Below are 21,621 nucleotides of genomic sequence, written 5' to 3'. Positions count from 1 at the left end.
TGGAGTACTATGAGCATGAACCAGGAAAAAAAAAAGAACCATGCAGTTCATGGTTCATCACATTTCATGAACCATGAACTTTCATGAACCTGCCCCGGTTCACGAATCAGTTTGTTTTGGTTCATGAAAATGTCACTTCTGGGCCAGCAAATTACTACTACTTCCGGGTCAGCAGAAGGTCTGCAGGAAGTCCATCCCCTGTTACCTAGGAGACTGACTGATGAGTGCCAGGCTGTCTGCAGTGAAGAACTGAAAAATGAACCAAACGAACTAGCCTAAAGTTTGTGGAAATTAGTCAGAAATGGGATCTGATGAACCACTGGTTAATGAACCACGAACCGGCCTGGTTTGTCATGAATTTTGGTTCATATTTCGGTTCATGCCCATCTCTATTCAGTATTAATATTTTAATATATATACAAAGACAATTCATACTTTCCCTAAAAAATAACAACAAAAAGTTACTGGCTGTATTAGAATTTTTGCAAAAGGCATAAACTGCACTTGTGTGCAGGTCAGCCACATTTAGATCTCAGGGACAAGACTTTTCTTACTTTGTCACAAATATGATGATAATGCCATTAATAGGCATTATCAATGATTGCTTACTTACTGATGCAACAAAAACATCTCCAATCATTTCAACAGAATCCCACTCAGAGACACGACTGGCCAGAGCAATCTGAAACATTGAATGGCACTGAAGAATTTCTTTAATTCGATAAAAGACCATCTTTAGTTTTCTTTCACTCAGTAATTTGGGTTCCATCTCTGAAAGCGGCTTCTCATATTGCTGAAACAGAATCATTGCATATTATTTCAACAATCTTATCTCATTAAGGATGGTTTAAATTCACATTTATAATGATAAACAAACAAATAAGAATGAATAGAGTTTCTCTTCAGTTCTAATAAAATAAACATTCATTTGATTTTGCTTTTAGAAAAAGGAAAAACGTTATTTAGTTACCTCTAGAATCCTTTTGAGAGCATCCACGTAGTTCTTCTCACTGTCAAGGACAGCACCTAAAATATATCTTCTCACAACCTGTTACATAAAAAAGTTACAAAATAGTAAAAAGTCCAGTAGCACCTTTAAGACTAACCAACTTTATTGTTGGTTAGTCTCCTCTGGATCTATACAAAAGTTACAAAACTCACTCTTTAAGAACTACAGTTAAGAGATACAGTAGCATAGTGTTTAACCATAGTCAGTACTAAGAGGCTTTATCCCCAGCTGATTAGGATTAAGTATACAGTTATGGTCTCTTTTAACCAAGCTCCAAGCCTGGCTAGCATTAACCACAGCTGAGAGATGTGTGAATGTGTGAGCATGCATGTCCACAAAGGTATAAACAGCAATACAACATCAAAATGGCAATCACAACCTTAGCATAACAGCTATTCAAATGTTATTTCTTTATGGAAATTGTTGTGAAGGAAAAGCATCAAAAGTAACACATATGGAGACAATAAGCACATTCTCTCTAACAATAGATACAAGACTGCTTTTAATGTTATTTTTCCCTTATTCATTTAAAAACCTTACGGTGCACCACAGTGATGAGGTGCATCAAAAGAAACTGGTTTTGTTTAATACATGCTTCTGCAATGAAGTTATTCACAGACACAAATACCCTATCTGTACCTTTTTATAGATACAATGACTTCGGAATCTTTGGGACCCTTGTGGTAGGAAAGGTAAGAGGACAGCATATTCCTCCATCTACCCCCACCCCCATTAAAGGTTGCCTACTGGTCTGTTCTGAGAAAATAACCAGTCATGTCTCTACACCTGGATGACCCTCCCCATTCAAGATGTGTTTGAATGACATAAGGTTGCCAAGTCTGGCATAATACACTGAGGGAAGGCCGCTTTTTGGACACACAAATACCGGGAAGCTGGTTTTCTCAGGTTTGATGTGAGGAAAGGCAGTATGTTCATGAGTGCCTGAGAATGGATCTGACTGTGGCTGCCGAGAATAGCTGAAGACTCCCAAAGAGGAAGGAAAGGCTTCTCCACTCTCAGAGTGGTGCCAGCAACAGTAAGGGAGCAGCAAAATTCTGATCTTGATCAGGGGGAAAGGACTTAAGTGCCAAACCCTAAATTCACAAATTAACCACAGTTAAATTAAACCATGGTTTTATGTGGTATCTGAAGTAATTCTTTCAACGTACTTCACTGTTTTTCCTAAACAGTGAGCCAAACGTGCATTAGCCATTTTAAAACTACTATCCATTAGAACATGCTTTACAGCACAACAGTTGGGTTTCCACTTGTTTGCACTTTTATGTCCAAAGCGGGAGGAAATGTCAGAAATTTAAGGGGAAGATAGTAGGTTTGAAAAAGTACTTGGACAGACATGGATTCTTAGCTACTTAACTAATTAGAATACCATTCTTGTACAACATATGTGTACATAAGCAACATACATGTATATAAGCACTTGTATTTTATCTGTATCTTGTTCAGTAACAAATAGGGATGAGCACCCCCACTCCTGAATTAATAAATCCAAATATTTTTACTGACGCTGAAGGAAAAACTGGAATTCCCTGAGTTCCAAACTGATTCTCTTATTCGGTTTGGGTATTTCCAAAAAATTCGGCCATTGTTTTCTATGAGACACTGTTGCAACTCTGCCCAACAGAAAGAGTGTCAGTCACAGCAGACAGGCACTGGGTTCAGTCAGTAGAGAAACACAATAGAACAGAACCAAGCAGTACCCAGAAGCCGAAGGCATTGCCTTGCTCCAGTTTGCTTCTATTGGGCTAAGTTGCAAGAGTGTCCCTTGCTTCAGTTTGGTTCGGGTGGAATGGATGCGAAGTTCTCTGAAGTGAAGTTGGTCCTCTTGCTTCACTTTGGTTCTGGGGGTGGATTCCATTCCTGAGTTCTGTTAGGCTTTCTCTGGGATGAGCTCAGCTTGCATTTGGGAGTATGCCTTGGCCATGGCAGCCTTGCCCCAGTGTGTTTCTGCAACAGGAGTCAGCTTTGATTCCGCCCCCCACAGAAAACGAGTGACTGGGAGCACCTTGTTCAAGGGCCTATAGAATTGGCCGCCAGGGTCCAATCTTCCTGAAACTTGGGTGGGGTGTCATTAGAGGACAGTCAGGAGTAGGTCTCCTTCAAATGTGGAGTTTGCTTGAAAAATACCACCTCCAGCCCCTCAGATAGCCCCCAGATATTTTTCCCTATAGGGAATAATGGAAAATGGGTGGGGGCACCTTTTGGGGGCCCCATAAAATTGGCCCTGGGGTCCAATCCTCATGAAACTTGGGGGGTCTTTAGAGGACAGTCAGGAGTAGGTCCCCACCAAATCTGGTGAGATTTGGTTGGAAAATGACACCCCTGCACCAGCCCACCAGATACCCTCAGAGTGATTTTCACACAGAAAACAAAGGCTAAATTTTACCCAATTTTTACTGAAAATTCAGTAAAAATTGGGAATACCCGGTGTTTGATTTGGAATACTTGGATTATACCAAATCAGCCAAAATTCCATATTTTAATCCAAATTCCGAACTGAACTATGCTAGTGCCAAATTAAAGCTATTGACCTGTACAATAAATGCTGGATTTTTATTGAAGAATGACTGTTTTTTTCATACCCCAAATAACATTTTGATACATTTTCTTTTATTTCCAGTGTCCTAAATAAATAGATGACGGGCGGCGGGGGGGGGGGGATTGCACATAGAAATAAAGATGCGGGGGAAGGGAGTTCCTTCATACAAGTGTGTATTTTTATGTGTGTGTCCGTGCATGTGTGCATATGTGCCTGCCTGCCTTTCTCCAGAGCTTCTCAGCTTGCACCTATAGCCACCTCTTGAACCTTACACAAAATTTCACATCCAGCAGAAGTCTATTTTCCATAAACCCACTTTTTGCATGGCTAACAAGACTTGCTGCTTCGCTGAATTACAGATTGTTCTCTCAGCACCAAAACGAGCAGATGGTGGCATCCAAACTCTAAAACAGGTGCTGGTAACAAACCAATGTTCTTTTAAGTTGTTCATCAAAATATATGAACCACTAAAAATATCTGATGAAGGGTGTCACTTCAACGTTAGATAACATTCCCAACTATAGGTACAGGATGCCACTTTATGGGATTTCAGTTTGTATAAACCAAATACATTTCAAGGTAAGGACAGTACATATAACCTTAAAAATTGTATAGATAATTGTCACAGTGTTATTTTTAAATTTTGGTTATATTGCGCAGATGAATATTTACCGATAAACAACAGAAAAGGAGCACTATATGGCTCAGCTTACACCCTTCAGTTTATTGTGTGGGAATAAGAACTTCTTACATCTCATGCAGTGTTTCCAAATATATGGAGCAAATATATGGATATATATATATATATAAATATATATATATATATATATATATATATATATATATATATATATATATATATCCATATATATATGGATATATATATATATATATATATATATAAATATATGGAGCAGAGGTCCATCAGTGGCTATTAGCCACAGGAGATAGATGGTATTCTCTTTGTGGGGAGGTGGTGCTCTGTTGTCTTGGTGCTGGAAGGAAGGCAGTGGGAGGGCTTCTGGTGTCCTGGCCTCACTGACAGTCCTTTAGATGGCACTGGATTTCTAGCCACTGTGTGTGACAGAATGTTGGACTGGATGGGCCACTGGCCTGATCCAACATGGCTTTGCTTATGTTCTTATGTTCTTATGTTTCAAGCAAAAATACGTTTATTTATATGCCACTTTTCTCCCTGTCCTTAGTTTTTCCCTGCAGAAGAAGGGAGGCCACTGTGGAACTGTAGCTCAATGAGGAAAGCTTTGTTTACTCTCTTCTATGCCCTGAAAGCAACATTATTGCAGCAAAAAGTGGCGAAGACATCTGGAATCAATCATTCACAAATGATGCAACCTTCAAACTACTGGAGAAAGGGAAATAGGGTGGTCCTGTCCCTAAGCTTATCAGTTAATTACTCAATAGTAATTTCAGTTCCCTTCTTTGCACTCCTTCCAGAGGACCATCTGTCAACAAGTCAGGTGCGCTAATAGATTTAACTTGTGAGAAGTCAGAAAGTTCATGAGCAGTCTGTCATATCATCATAACAACTCAGGCCAGTGGCTTAGGAACTCACTACACAAAACAGAAGCCAGAGGTTTGCCCAGTCAACAACCCTTCTACTCCAGCACCTCTCTCCCATGGTGTCAGCTCAATACCATCCTACATGAACGTGTCATACCCCTTTTAAAAATGTTGCATAGCTGTGAGTTCCACTGTGAAGCTATACTTCCTTTTGTCTCTCTCGTGGTGTCCAGAAAAAAGTGGTTTCAAAGCATGTACTACTCATTTAGTATTATTTCACATTTCTTGGATTTTTTGAGAGGCAGGAACTGACACAATCACAATATATCTTATTGTCTCACTATAGCATAGCTAAGGCCTTAACATCTTGCACAAATGGTGACTTCGATTTAGAATACAGTTTTTTTACTGCATACAATGACTCGTTCCAGAGAAGGCACAATATGGTAAAAGCATTTCTGATAAACAATAAAATAATGCAAGCAGTCAAAGATTTGTTCCCACTACCACTGTAGGTTTATTTTTAGATTCAGAAAACAACCTTGGTTCAGCAAAGAACTTTCTGAACCAAAATGATGACAAGAGACAGAATGATTCATTAACTAGCAGGCCTTACCTCACTCCCCCTGCAGCTAAGCAAGCAGATAGAGAACAGAAATGAGGAAGAAGCCAGCATCTTATTGCGCCACCATGTGGTAAGCAGCCACATGTGCAGGTTTTAAATAATCTAAGTAGATTCTACCCAATTAAGTACAGGTTTGTAAACAGCTGCTCACTTGGCATCCAGTGGAAAGTAAAAGTGCAACAAGGTAACCAAAGAAGGAAGCTTTATGAAAGTACTCTTTTCTCCCCCTTAACCACAAAAGCTTAACAAAGGTGTGTATGGATAGGTACATTAACCAAAATATTAAATAAATAGACACCATGTTCTTGGAGCCTCAGGATTTCTATAAGTGAAAGGCATTTATTGAGCCTTTCACTTATTGAGTTTTCGTTTTGCTGCCATTTAAAAGTGTTGCCTTTCACAAATTTGCAGAAAAGCAACAGAGAAAATAATTATGTCAAAATTTAGTAAGTGCATTAATCAGCATGCTGTCTGCAATAAGTTGGAGTAGAACTATAATTATGCTAATTTCAGTTGATATGTGGGGAAAAATCTCAGGGCAATGTGAGCAATGTGAGTTTGTTAGGTGCTGTCAAGTCACTTCTGACTTATGGCGACCCTATGAATTAATGACTTCTAAAATGCCCTATCATTAATAGATTGGAGGCTGTGGCTTTCCTTAGTGAGTCAAGCCATTTCATTTTGGATCTTCTTTTCCTACCGCCTTCCACCTTTCCCAGCATTATTGTTTTTTCCAGTGAGTATTGTCTTTACATGATGTGACCAAAGTACAATAGGCTTAGTTTCTTCATTTTAGCATTTTTTGGTCAGGCTTGATTTGATCTAGAACCAATTTATTTGTCTTTTTGGCAACCCATGGTAGGTGTAAAACTCTCCTCCAACACTACACTTTGAATGACTTTTTTCTTTCCGTTAGCTTTTCTTCACTGTCCAACCTTCACATCCATACAAAGTAATGGCAAATACCATAGTATAAATTATCTTGATCTTGGTCCCCCGAAATGCATCCTTATCCTTTGTCAGGATCCGAATACTCTCTTGTATACTTTTGCTTAACCGACTCCATATTTAATCATTTAGTGTTCAGTGCTTTCTTCCCCAGGTGCAGAGGTTCCCAGGCAGCTATCTCACAGACCTGCATTGTTTTGGCTACCGACGTTCCACCGAGAACCGGCCTTGGGGAAGCTTTCGGTCTCACAGCTTCAAAGGGGATGTTTTGAGAACTATGGGGGGAGGATGGGTCAGCGATGGTATTTACTATGTATCTCTTGCTTTGCCTGGCATTGGTAACAATGCACATGTACCAACCTGAATATTGCATTCAGGCCAGTGGACTATAATAATCTTTTCTTCATTAAATGCTTTTTGGAAACAATGGACTTTTGTCTAATTGCAGAAGGCAGACGGGAGTAAGGATTTTATCTAGCCACAGTTCTGACATCCTTAAGGATCTTTTCTAGCTCCTTCCTGACAGCCCTTCCAAGTCTCAATCTCCTTCTGATTTCCTGGTTGCAGTCTCCCATTTGGTTGATAATTGAACCAAGGAATAGAAAATCTTTTAACAATGTCAATTTCTTCATTGTCAAACTTAAAACTGTAATTCCTCTGTAGTCATTACTTTTGTCTTCTTGATGTTCAGCTTAATCTTGCTTTGGCACTTTTTCCTTTAACCTTAATCAGCAGTCATTTCAAGTCTTCATTATTTTCTGCCAGCAATGTACAGTCATCTGCATATGTCAAATTATTAGTGTTCCTTCCACTAATTTTCACTCCACCTTCTTCTAAATCTAATCCAGTTTTCCTGATGATATGATCTGCATATAGGTTGTACAGCTAGGGAGGGAGATAATATACATCCTTGTCTGACATCTTTGTTAACTGGAAACCATTTTGTTTCACCATATCCTGCCTTAACAGTGGCCTCTTGTCTAGAGTACAGGCTATGCACCAACACAATCAGATGTTGTGGCATATCCATATCTTTTAATACCATCCATAGCTTTTCGTGATCCACAGAGTAAAAAATGTTGCTGTAATCTATGAAACACAGGCTGATTTTCATCTGAAATTCTCTACTGTGCTCCATTAACCATCATAAATTTGCAATATAATCTCTGGAGCCTCTTCCTTTTCTGAATCCAGTTTGAACATATGGCATTTCTTATTTGACACATAGCGGAAGTCTTTGTTGCAGAATTTTGAACATCACTTTGCTTGTGTGGGAAATTCATGCACTGATCTGATAGTTGCTGCTCTCAGCAATATTGAATCTAATCTAGGTTTTACTTCTATTTTGTAAATTTTTTTAAAGACCGCACTATACAAATACACAACTGAATCTACAATTGGCTCATAGAATGACAGTCAAATAAATGTGTTTTAGCATTCAATAATATCTGGTGCACAAACCTGTTGTTGTGATAAACCATCAGGCATTGGAGTCATGATTGCCTCTGTGTGCATGCAGTCTACATCAATAAATAGCTCTTCTTCTTCCAGAAAAGTTGATCTGTGATCTAGAAATAATTTAAAATGCTTGAATTTAGTGTTATCTCATGCATGTTAAATGAAATGATTGTTCTTCATAGGAAATTAACTACAGCATCACTGCATCTCCTTCAGCATTATAACATAAAGTCCAGTTCCCACAATCATTATTAGTGTTCTGAAACTTTACTGTGGTGTAAAGTTCACCTATAGTTTTCAACTTCAATGGCCTTAGAAGGATGTAGCAACTCTTAGAATGACACTGTCACTCCAATATTATCAAACATGAAAATACTGATAACATGCTATTAAACAATAACCTGATGTTATATATATATATTATATATGCCAATAAAGGCTTGCTTGACTTGACTTGACTGATTGTATGTCGCTACTGCTGTTTTCACAATGCTTCTGTAACAGCACAAGAAGAATTTCTTAAGTTACCTGAAGAGCATGCTTTGGAAGTCAATTGCAGTAAGAAAGCACTGGCAGTTAGGGATACACTTGTGGCAACTTCCCACAGTAGGGTTTAGGATACAGTTCACAAGTGACAAAAGCATATAGGTTTGCAGTGAACATTACTCAGAAGTGTGTAGCAGAGATCAAGGGTCTGGATCCTATGAATTACATATGCTCTGGTGTGTAGGCATGATCTTTTCCACTTTCCTCCTTCCCAAGAAACCCCTGCTGACAGCCAGGGCTGGCACGCCCACTGAGGCCAGGTAGGCGGTGGCCTCAGGCGCAGGGTGCCGGAGGGAGCACTGGAGGAGGCGCGGGGGGCAAGAGCATGCGCCACAGAGCTGCAGCCTCCTATCCCTCCCACCCTGCATCGCTGCCGCCGCCAGCACACACCCCTGGCCAGGCGGAGCCACCACAGGCAGGCATCTGCGGCAGCGCATGCAACCAAGCGGGAGAGCTCGGAGGCCACCCATGCACCATAAGAGCTGCCTGCGCAGCAATCGGGCCAGCGGCGGGGCACGAGCTCCCGTGATGATGTCACGCGTGACGTCATCATGCAGGCTGCCGCTTGCGCGCGTGTGAGGGGGGGCACCTGGCCAGCCGGCTGCAACCGCCGTAAACCCTTGCGCCGCCCCTGCTGACAGCTGAAAAACTGATAGTGGGTGAGTTTTGCAAACAAAATGCCGTGTTTCGTAGGGGAAGGCAGTACGAAGTTGCCCCCAATTCCCTTTTCTGCCAGAGTGCTTCCACTGATGCACAAATTATGCAGTGAATTTTCTTGCATTTGGGGGAATTGCAGGGGGTCACTCAGCACACCTGCAGTACAAGAGCTGAGCTTCACCCTCAGAAAACCTCCTTCATGAACAAGGTGTCTCCCCTGCCAGCTTCCACTGACACAAGAGATCCTGATAATTGAAGGAGGAGTTAGTGACAATTCCCTCTCCTTAGTGCAGTTCCCCGTACCTCAGGGCATTTTGTTTAAGAGGCTCCCCTGATCTCCAGCATCAGTTTTTTTAGGAGTCAAAGGGGGCTATTGGAAAAGACAAGAGAAATCTGTATTTACATGTGCCTTTATACTCACATTTCACAGGAGCTAACCAGCATAATTAAGCATTATAATGACATGCATCCGGGAGTCAATTACTACCATCTAGAACATGTCCCCCATGCATTTTATAACAATACAGAAAGACTTGCTTGTGACAAATACATTTTCTGTACAACATGGAACTGGACCTAAATGATACATGAGTATGCTTTCATGTCTGAGAAACCTATGAGTGCCCAGTTCCTTTTATGTGGAAAAATGCTGCCACATGCAGCTTTCAACTAGGTGTATATCTACTGCACAGACAAGTGAATTAACACTGGATACTCTTTTGTGAAGGACTTTGATGAAGTATGTTTTTTTTAAAGAAAGCCAGCTGCATTCTGATTAAATATCTGAAATGATGATCTACCAGCAAAAATACAGGACCTTCTATGAAGAAAAGTCAAGTGCAATGACTGTGTAATAAACAAGCCAAACAATTATCCAGCTGGTGAAGGTCACATAATCCCTATCAGTATCTGAAAATACATTTGTTCACTGGAAGGTTCATATAGCTCCATGTCTAGCAAGTGATCCCAAGAGCCCCTTTTGACATTATTTTTACTGGACTAGGCCTTAGCCCTTTGACCCAGGATCACTGTCCATGTCACTGTAGAACAATTAGACAGTATCATTCTAACTTAATTTCTTTTCCAAGGCATACTCAGACAACCTTGGAAGCCAGTAAAATGCATACATGCTTGAAAATAAAATTTAAATCACAAAAGATCTTCCAACCACTCAAAGTAATATTTTTGCTAGAGTTAATGGCTGTTGCCTTCAGTAAAGATAGATTAAAACATAAAATACTCATACAGAATAAGTACATTTTTAGTTTTTATTCCCTGAACAGATGTTATCTGCACCAGCACAATCTTGGTCAAGCTGATATTTTTATTTTCTTGTTCTGGACATTTTGAAGATTGAAATTCTATTTTATGTGGTTACAAATAAACCAATTTTATATTTATAAGCAGGTTTCTTAAACATCTCCCTGATATACAAGTGATTGACTTGGAAATGGAAATAAGGATACAGAAACCCAGCAATGCACAAGCAGAAATGTTGTAATTGCTTTAAAAATTATAGAATCCATGAGATGTTAAATGCACATGACCTATAATACAGCTAGTCATTTTTGAAGCAATTGATATAGTTTCTAGTATCTACTAAAATAGTGATCATGACATACCCTGACTAATAAATGACTTTGTTTTAATGAACGATCGACCTTTCTTCACAGCAGCTTTAGTTTTTTCGAGACCGTCTTTGGTGCCTTCCCTGGCAGCCCTCATGAGCTTTTGCATCTGCAAGACAGTAATAAACACATTCTACAAGTTCAGTGAATAATAAAAGTAGAATCCAATAGCTCAGAAGTGCCGTAGCAGACACTGAAAGCAAACAGATGCTCTTGAAAAGAACACTGTCAAGGTGCAGTGACCAAAGACAATATTTCACGCTGTATATTGATATGTTTACTTTGAGATCCGAGCATCTGTCCTTAATTATTTTAAAAAGAAAGTTTCATTATTTTACATTAAACACACACACACACACTGTGAGTCACCCCACAGGAGGCCAACTTGACTTAAATACTGCATTTTGTTTGCAAAATAATTATATTCCTGTTTATGTTCTGTAGTGATGAACTCTTAACGTAAGTGTAGGGGCATGATCATGATCCACTCATGCACAAAGGAGAACAGGACAATCTGCCCACATGGTAACACCCACATAGAAATGATGAAACGGATCTATGTAGAAAAAGAGACTGGATGGTCCCCTAATTTTTGCTGCATTTGCATGCTTGAAAAACCATCTCCTTCTGGTCACTAAAAGAATGGCTTTTTCCTGACTATATTCTATTAAAACAGAATAAAATAATGCTACAAAAGAACTATACTATTATCATCAGTTTCACATTACTATACCAGAATGCATTTGAGCAGAAAGATGAGAAAGGTGCCTTTATTCATTTAATCTCTATTAAAAATCTTTCAATTTCAATTTATACTTTTTGCCATCTGTATTTAGCCATGAAGATATATCTATACAGAACAGACTGAAACATCAAAGTAAGAAATCAATTTTTCTATTTAATTTTCAAAGTGTTATATGCAAAAAGACAAAGATGCTGGCTCACATAATAGTCCTTGACAACGTTCTTTTAAGGCCATTGACCAAGTACAATCTGAATACATACTGTCCAATTTTCCCCTTCAATCTTGTATATTGAAACACACATTCATTGTGTTTGAAGAACAATCATTTTTAACATTTATCTTGTTACAAAAATCAGCTACGCTACCTTCAGCTCATGTTTTTGCCTTAGTTGCTGAATCTCTACCGCTCCCACCGTGTTTGCCATCAAATCTCTCATCTTTTTTTCATAGTGCTCCTTTAAACGCGTTAGGTCATGAGAAAGCTATAGCATACAAAAAGATACAATCTTAAACTTTGTGCTAAACTCTTCAGCCGTATCATGCATCCTGGTGGCCAGATAAGAAAAGGGTTTGCAATCATTAAAACAGATAATTAATTATCTGCTATTTTCATTAAAATTACATACGGGAATTTTGTTGGTTCATTCATAGGCAACACACCACGATTTTAAAACTTGTGTGAATAACATATAGCAAATGTTGCACTTATCACATCTGAACATATTTTTATGCTTTTAGGGTGCTCTAACTAGTAACTACCACTCTCAATCATATTTTAAAAAACAATATTTTAAATCATATTTTAAAAATCCAATTTAGACTTTGCAACAATACAAAATTATGGAAATCCACCTTGGAAGTATTTCCAGCTCCTATAAACAACATTAACCCATTATCTTCTGCCTGTTTTAGCTTGCTTTAAATTAAGAAAGAATGAACCAGATTTGGTTGTCCAAGCAATTAACACAAAAAGGACAATTATAAGGGAAGGGCAACGACAAATGCAAGTTTTGAGACTTTTGAAATGTAGATCAGGAAGACAAACCAGTCTTAAAAGAAAAACGGTGAGCTTTAAAGTCATATGTATTCTATAATGTATGTCATTGATGGGATTTCAGCAGGTGAGAAAGAAGCAAAGATAATCACTATGTTGTAAAACTGCATTTGTGTATATTTATAAACTACTATAGGTTTGTGGGGTTTATGTCATTTTTTTCTGGACATGTTTTTTATCACTTTAAAATATAAATGGGGACCCACTCACAGGTGAAGAATCTCATCCTCCCCACTTCTCATTCCCGTCTGCGCTAAGGCTTCCCCTCCCCCCCTGCAAGCACCCACAATAAACTCATGGGCAGAGGAAATCTAGCCCACCTCTCCCCCTACTCTGCCACTATTCTGCTTGCCTGCCAAACTGCCTCCCCATTGTCGCTGATCTGCCTGCCTACCACTCCCTACCATTCCCAGCTACCATGTGGGAAGCAGCGACATAGGGATGTAGAGGAATGGAGGGCAGTAACTCCTACCTTCCTTACCCACCTCTGACTTCATCTATCTGGGTCAAATGGCAGCAGTTCTCCCTCCAATTACCGTGGAAGGCCAATGGAAGCCCATTATCTGAATAAGCACAGAAAATGTCCCTCTTTTCTGGGGGATTTAAACAGCTCTTCTTTTTTAACTTTTTGGACTTCTTTGCAAACCTAGAGGTTCCCCAAACTTTGCGGAAAAGTACCTTTTCTTTCTATCTGGACCCAGTTCATGGACTTAAGAATCCACAGCTGCGGCCATTTGAGAATTAGGTGTAACAAGCAGGGGAACATCTCTTTATCCCCTGTATACTCCCTTCCCCCCCCCAATTTCTTCTTTTCCTTCTCTGGCAGCCCCCATAGCCTCTCTCCTTTTTCTGCTTCCTTCTTCCCATCAACCCATCACCACCCTGCTGGGCTTGGGTCATGCAGTGGCTGCTAAAGGCAGACTGGCTGGTGGGTGGGAAGGAGAGAAAGAAGAGTGGCAGTTAAGGGGCCTAGAAAGTCCTCCTCCATTGTTGGACATGAGGGGCAGGACCTTTTCCAGGTGTTTCTGGGCCTCCTACCCTCACTCCATGGCTTTACTTTAGAAAAAACAAGGCTTGGGAGGCTTAGCAATATTGTCATTGCCTAGCAACTTTAAAACAGCAACTGAGAGATCAATGGGCATTCATTTCTTAAAGATACAGGTGTTGTTTCTGTCATTTTGGGGAGCTTTAATCCTCTGATGTATTTTTTTTCAATATCAGATTTTTCTGCAAATGTGGAACTTCCTTCAGGTTTGTAGAGAAATCTCCCATCTGTCTCTCACTCCATTTTGCAGATTTAGTGTTCATACATCTATAGCCCAGTTTAGAAATAGATATGTGATGATGATGGAAGTTCGATATTGGATGCATGAAAAAAATTGGACAACATAAAGCTTGGGAAACTATGGTCCCTGGAAGCCTGCCCTATCATATACTAGAAGAACGTGACTGTGAATTTACATACTTGTCTTCTGTGGTTGCCTCGCAGAAAGGAACTTGGCATTCCATTTTTACACTCGGAGTCACTTTGTTCTTCGTAGCTTTCAAACTCGCTTGAACTCCACCCATAGTCTAGAGAGCTATTTCCACCTTCATCGCCATTCTCAACATCGTCGTAAATCATCTCCTCTGCATGCATTAATTTGCAAAATATTATTTTTAAGGCTATGAAAAAGTTCAGATATATTACAAATACAGCACCTAAATGATGACTTTTCCTAGTAAAGCCTTATTTAGCAGTGATTTTTAACAAGTTTACTGCCCATAGCTTCTTCACCCCAGATCACCCCCAAGTAGCTTTGCCCATAAAGCATATAAACTGCATGCTTAGTACCCATACCACTTTGTCTCCAGGCAACACCAAATTATTAATCTTACATGGGGATCTGACATGAGAGAATGAGCACATAAAGGGCAAGAATCAGAAAAAAGTTTTAGACATCACAAGTTTGTTTAGTTTCAATAATGTTTTCATGCATTTTGTGTGACGCATATGAATGAGCCTACCGTTTCCAAAACTAACATGAGAAAAGCCTTCACCAGTGAAGCCATTGGTTGAAGTATTTAGCATATGTGTGGCGCAATCCTAAGGACAGTTGCACCATTCTAAGTCCATTGAACACAACTGGACTTAAAAGACCAAGATGAGTAGCCATGTTTGTTTGCAGAAAAGAGCAAGATCTCAGTGTGTTAGTCTGTCTGTAGAAAACAGCAAGAGTCCAGCAGCACCTATAAGACTAACAAAGACCACAAATTTTGTTAATCTTATAGGCGCCACAGGACACTTGCTCTTTTGGACTTAAAAGATTATAACTTTGCTTAGGATTGCATTGGTGCCCCACTGGTCCAGGTAAACTCTATGTTTTGATTAATAGAAAAAGTTGGAATGAGACTTCACAATTGAAATTCCCAGGACTTTTTGGATTTGATGTCAGAGCATTATTCACGTGCAGCTGTTGAATATGAGTTTTAAAAACAAACACATTCAATCTTTACGATGAGATGTCTTTGGTTTTATTGATAATGCCAAGTCATTAAAATTTCAAGACATTAAAAAAACAGAAGAAAAAACATCAACAGGTGGGACGACATTAGAAAACAAATTATTTTCCTGGGAAGTGTTAATCCACATGTAGATGCTTTAATTGGTGCAGAATGCAGATCTTTTGTTTCTTTGTAACAAATTCCTACCTGGTTCAGAGTCTGAATTTTCTCTTGGTACATCATCATATATTACCTCATCTGCATCTAAAAACAAAAAAAAGTGAGGGGATGCTTGATAGATTATTTGACAGATTCCTTTAAAAACTGACCTGAAATAAGCAGAGATGCAGTCATAAAAACATTAAATAGAAATAGCAGCAATAATATGTATGTGAGTTAAGTGATATCAAGATGCCTCTGACCTATGGAGACCCTATGCATGAAAGACCTCCAAAACGTCCTATCATTAACAGACTTGCTCAGATCTTGCAAACTGGAGGATGTGGCTTCTTTTAGTAAGTCAAGCCATCTCATTTTAGGTCTTCTTCTTTTCCTACTGTCTTCCACTTCTCCTGGCATTACTGACTTTTCCAGAGAATCTTATTGAGATGCATACATATTGAGATATATGATGCATATTATCTAGAAGATAATATGCATCATATATATTAGTGCCTTCTCCACTACATGGGTAATATAATGCATAATTTTACTTTCTCAAGATGAAGGGGTTGAGCAGAACCAGTACTCCCAGTAAACTCTTATTGGTCTCCTCCCTGGTTTGTGTGTGCGTGTCCACATTTGTTTGTATGTCCATATATTTGTATTCATATATACATTTTAAATGTTATTTTAATGTTTTAAGTGTTTTAATATTTATTGTTTGCCATCTTAGGAACCCTATTTTGGGTGGAAAGGTGGCATATAACTTTCAAATAAATAAACAAACCTTTTAAGAAATAAGAAGAGCCCTGCTGGATCAGACCAGTGGTCTATCTAGTCCAACATCCTGTCTCACACAGTGGCCAACCAGTTGAGCACCACCAACACAGCATAATGTCTGAGGCTTTCCCTAATGTTGCCTTCTGGTGCTGGTATCCAGAGGTTTACTGCCTCCAAATGTGGAGGTTCCCTTTAGTCAGCATGGCTAGTAGCCACTGATCTACCTATTCTCAATGAATCAACCTAATTCTCTTTTAAAAGAGTCTATGCCAGTGGCTATCATTACATCCTCTGGCAGAAAATTTCACAATTTAATCACTTGTTGAGTAAAGCAGTATTTCCTTTTGTCCATCCTGAATCTATTGACCTTCAGCTTCACTGGACGCCCTTGAGTTCTATTATTTGGGGAGAGACAGCAAAAAGTTCTCTGTCCACTTTCTCTACCCCATGTATAAGTTTATAAACCTCTAGCATGTCCCCCCTTAGTTGTCTTTCTGGCATGATCACTCTCATGGCGTGATGACATCAGAAATCACACCAGGAAGATACTCTTGGTCTGTGAATTTATTGCTATATCGGGACGTGTGGAAATGACCATTAGTCAGCTTTGGTTTTCACTATCCTGAATAATTTTGGGTCAAACACAAGCCTAGCCATTACACTGTTTTCCCTAAGTTCCAGATAATTTATGAACAAATTAAATAGCACCAGCCCCAATACCGATTCTTGTGGGACCCTTACTGCTCTCCATTGTGCGAACTGTCCATTTATTCCTACTTTCCACTTCCTTTTGTTTAGCCAATTTTTAATACATAACATGACCTATCCTCTTATTCCATGACTTCTACAGCTTATTCAGGAGTCTTCAGTCACAAGTCTCTTGAATGTCCAAGTATATAATGTCTACTGGGTAACTGTTATCAGTATCTTTGTTCACTTTCTCAAAGAACTCCAAAAGATTGATGAGACAGAACTTCCTGCAGCAAAAGCCATGTTGATTTCCCCCCAGCAGGCTATGTTCCTCTATGTGCTTAATAATTCTATCTTTGATTACAGTTTCTACTAATTTGCTTGGGACAGATGTAATTTCCCAGTTCCTTGCAGGACCTCTTCTTAAAAAGCAGTGTAAAGTTTGCTACTCTCCAGTTCTCCAGTACAATGGCTGATTTTAGTGACTTTACATTTATTTGTTAGTAGGTCAACAACTTCACATTTGAGTTTCCCAAGACAAAAATCAAAACCAGATAGAATCTGACATCAAGAGGACTGGATTACTTGCCTATAACAAAGCAATGACAACATCCACATTGGGAATCTAACCTGGTGGGTGACTGCAGTATCCTTACAGGGAGGCAACTGTATGTGTAACTACTGAATCTATCTTGAATGAAGAAACCAGTTTCATATGGGTCCAAGAAACAATAATAAACCAACTCATTCTAGATTAAATCAAGAAGTTGTGTTCAATGGTAGAGCATTGTTCCAAGGCACAATCCCTGGAATCTCCAGTTCAAGCATCACAGAAAGGAGCAATTAGGGGGGAAATCTCTGTCTACTTGAGATACTAGAGATACTTCTCTAACTTCGGGCAGTAACTGTGGACAATATTAAACTAGATATAAACAGACCATTGCTCTATCATCATCTATAAACCCAGACTTACCAACTAATTTAGAAGAACTTTGAATTGCCAATACTTACTCTCCATCCACTCAGTGTTGGCAGGATCAGCGGCCCATTTGACTAAGGCACTGTCATCTTTATTCCCCTGATTATCTTCACTTTAAAATAAAATGTTACAGATTATTAATCCCAGTATTTTGTGTATTCTTGCCATAGTGTAGATTATAATTATATAAATATTTTTAAACTTTTGAAGTAACAGGGAGCAGAACACACAATTCCACAAATTTTGTTCATTACAAGTCCTTCAGTTAGGCAGAACTCCCATAAGCATTGTGCCTTAACCATCCCTTGTAATCACACTGCTGCTTGAGGTACTCACCAATACTACCATCATTCACAAGGAAATACTTTTTCCCTATTTTAAATGCTGCATCATTTTCTCCACATCCCGCAGTAAGAAGGCTCTACATGTTTATTTGACCCACATGCTGGCCTATAATGATGAGAAGAGATTAAAATGCCTCTCCCACGTGTATTGCATTCTATGGGGATAGGGGCAAGTGATAAACTTCCTGCTTGTTTCTTCCATCCACCCATTGTCCATTTAATCCACTCTGTAATTCATCATTAAAGTAATTAATTATTTCCTAATCTTGTTTCTATTTTGCAATACCATCATTTGTACCTGGGTCTATTCTGTCTTTCAACCACACTATTCTGTGTCCCATGAAACTGAAAGGAAAGGCGAGAGAGAGCACGTGGTTCAATCAATCCAAGGCACACTCCTGTTGGGATTCATGAGCCACTCATTCATCCTTTAGACCATCAGTGCCCCAGTTTCTACCCTCCCCCTGTCATAAGACAGGCTGGAGAGCTAGAGCGGAACAGCTGAGGCTAGGAGACCTACAAAGCCCAGCTTCTGGGCCTGAAGAAAAAGAGATGATAGAATCCTCATCCTCTGAGCCTATCATCACTTCATTTCCTGCTCCCACTGTTGCTGCTCATTCTAAGAGGGAATTGGAGCACATGAAGATATAAGCTAACAACACCAGATATGGCAGAAGTGTGATTGACAAGAATCTCATGATTCTTGTCAGTTTCATGCAGAATGTGATGCACAGGGGTCACAATAATCAAGATGCACGGGAGTTGCAAATCCAGCATATTTTATTTTTTGACACTAAGATCAAGGCCACAGTGTATCCCTGCCCCTAGAGTAAGGGATACTTTGCACGGCATGCAAGCACAACAGTATCAAGACCCTATGAGCAACAAGTGCATGGAGCCCTATTTATTACCACTGCACAGGAGGAAAATGGCAGGACCATGCAAAGCCATCCCCAATTTCCCAGACTCCACAAAGAAATGTGTTTAATCAGGGGTTTTTTTCAGCTGGAACGCGGTGGAACGGAGTTCCAGAACCTCTTGAAAATGGTCACATGGCTGGTGGCCTTGCCCCCTGATCTCCAGACAGAGGGGAGTTTAGATTGCCCTCTGCGCAATCTAAACTGTCTGGAGATCAGGGGGCGGGGCCACCAGCCATGTGACCATTTTCTCCGAGGGAAACCCACTGAGTTCCACCAACTCTTTTCCCAGAAAAAAGCCCTTTGTTTAATAATGTCTGAATGGGAATAACCCAGCCTTTAGTAAGAGGCAGCACAACCCTTATGGGAGGAAGAGTAAAGTTGATGCCCATGGTAATGGGAACCACATGGATTAATAGCTGCATAGGCCAGTGTGGTGCAGCAAGGAGGACAAGGGAGTAAAATCACCCTTCCAGACTCTTCTTAACTGACAGAAGATGGAGAACGGAGCAACTTCTCTCCCTTTAACCCTCATCAGGCAGCTCACCAGCTCTCCTGGCTATTGCTCCAAGAGGCTCCTGTAACCATGGAGATCAACCTTCCTGGAGTCAGAAGGGAGGAATGGGGGAGAAGAAAATGGTGAAGAGCAGTAATCCTTGTGTCAGAAAAATCTATTTCTGGAGGAGTCATTGTCCAACTACAGTAATGCATATATGTGCACTTCAGGAATACAACAAAGGTATTACAGTTATCAGTGGGATCATGATAGGTTTTGGTTAATAATGCTGCCTGTATGCTCCACCTAGAAGCCTATGTTCAGCAACCTGGGTGTGACTGCATTGCTTAACAAGATGTTATCTTTTAATTTATTCCAGAAGCTCTAACTGCCAGGAGCTCTTACTGAGGAATCCTACCTACATAAGAGGGATGTCCAAGGAAGATTTCAAAAGTAATCCGCAGCAAGAGTCAAGAAAAAGAAAAGCTGCCATAAATGTAAAGTTAGGCTGATTAAAGATGGGCGCAGAGGGCATTGGCTTGACAAGCAGAGAGAAGGAAACTGTTGAAGGTAACAGAAAGTGGAATGGTAGAAATCATAAAGGGAGAGGAATAGAAAGAAGGGAAAAGGTTCTGTACTAGAAAAGTGGAAAGAGGGACAGAGCCCAAGAGAAGATTATCTTTCTGATGCAGTTCACATTTTACAGTCTCTTTTATGAATAAATGCTTTTAAAGTTTGTGAATTACCTGTTCTGTGGATCCTCAGAGCTCTGGGAATTTAAATGACAGTCTTCAGCTAGTACTTGAACATTTGCTGAAAAAAATGGAAATAGAAGTTCTCTCAATAGTGATGCAATTATTATATTGCATTCAACACCAATATTAATATATGATAACCAGGGCTTTTTTCCAGCTGGAACGCAGTGGAACGGAGTTCCGGAACCTCTCGAAAATGGTCACATGGCTGGTGGCCCCGCCCCCTGACCTCCAGACAGAGGGGAGATTAGATTGCCCTCCAATCTAAACTCTCCTCTGTCTGGAGATCAGGGGGCGGGGCCACCAGCCATGTGACCATTTTCTCCAAGGGCAACTCACTGAGTTCCACCACCTCTTTTCCCAGAAAAAAAGCACTGTTGATAACCATTATCTAACATAAATGACTCCATAAATGTTTTGTAAATGCAAAAGGAGAAAACAAATATAGATATGTGAACAAAACTCAGGTCAACCTACATCTCCTTATAATTTTTGAACTACATTTTACTAAGATGTATCTAGCCATGCAATTTCTCCTATGGAATGGCATTTCTGTTTGCAAAAGAGGGGGTAGCGATTTCCACCAGTTCTTCCCTTCCACTTTGTACCCAATACTGTTCCTGAGGATCTGCTAACCCCCAGGAACAAAACGGGGCAGGGCAGGGGCTCCGAAGGCAAGAAAAGGAAGTGAAAAAGTACAACAGGAGTACAACAGGAGTACAACAGGAGTTATACTGGATCCAGCGCTACTACTAGAAAAACAAGTTAAGGCAGCAGCAAAAAATCCTTTTTACAACCTCACTCTTGCCTGGAAGATGGCTTATTAGCTCAACATGGCCAGCCTGGCCACCTGGATCCATGCTATGGTAACATGGAAACTTGACTATTGTAATGCATTATACATAGGTGTCCCATCTAAACTAACTAGGAGGGTCCAATTAGTGCAAAATGCTGCAGCTCGACTGTTATCAGAAGCAAGCAGGAGCAGGAGCATCACTCCCATCCTACAGTCACTCCATTAGCTACCTATCAGTTACTGTGCTCAGTTCAAGGTACTGGTTATTACATACAAAGCTCTTCATGACCTTGGTCCAGCCTACCTCGGGACCACCTCCCTCCCTATGTTCCTCCATGGCAGTTTCACTCATCTGAACAGGATCTCCTGCAGGTGCCAGGCTGCACATGGGTGAAATCAACAGCAGCCCATACACGTGCTTTCTCTGTGGTGGCCCCTATCCTGTGGAATGACCTGCCTGAGGAGGTAAG

General features: G+C 40.1%; 1 protein-coding gene across 1 annotated transcript in view; it reads right to left on the bottom strand.

Moving 5' to 3' along the window:
- The window catches only part of ARHGEF10 (Rho guanine nucleotide exchange factor 10), a 140,664-nt gene that overhangs the window by 90,860 nt on the left and 28,183 nt on the right, over positions 1 to 21,621 (bottom strand). Inside the window, exons 6-14 of the mRNA XM_054976987.1 lie at positions 20,347 to 20,413; positions 17,876 to 17,955; positions 15,440 to 15,496; positions 14,214 to 14,377; positions 12,060 to 12,176; positions 10,944 to 11,058; positions 8,122 to 8,228; positions 971 to 1,048; positions 614 to 793 (exon numbers count right to left, since the gene is read on the bottom strand). Of these exons, the coding sequence (XP_054832962.1) occupies positions 614 to 793; positions 971 to 1,048; positions 8,122 to 8,228; positions 10,944 to 11,058; positions 12,060 to 12,176; positions 14,214 to 14,377; positions 15,440 to 15,496; positions 17,876 to 17,955; positions 20,347 to 20,413 (965 nt within the window). The remainder of the gene's footprint in view (positions 1 to 613; positions 794 to 970; positions 1,049 to 8,121; positions 8,229 to 10,943; positions 11,059 to 12,059; positions 12,177 to 14,213; positions 14,378 to 15,439; positions 15,497 to 17,875; positions 17,956 to 20,346; positions 20,414 to 21,621) is intronic.

This window comes from Eublepharis macularius, chromosome 1 (assembly GCF_028583425.1).
Source record: "Eublepharis macularius isolate TG4126 chromosome 1, MPM_Emac_v1.0, whole genome shotgun sequence".
Taxonomy (NCBI): Eukaryota; Metazoa; Chordata; class Lepidosauria; order Squamata; family Eublepharidae; genus Eublepharis; species Eublepharis macularius.
Note: the sequence above shows the minus strand (reverse complement) of the source record. Positions and strands in the feature narration are given on the sequence as shown.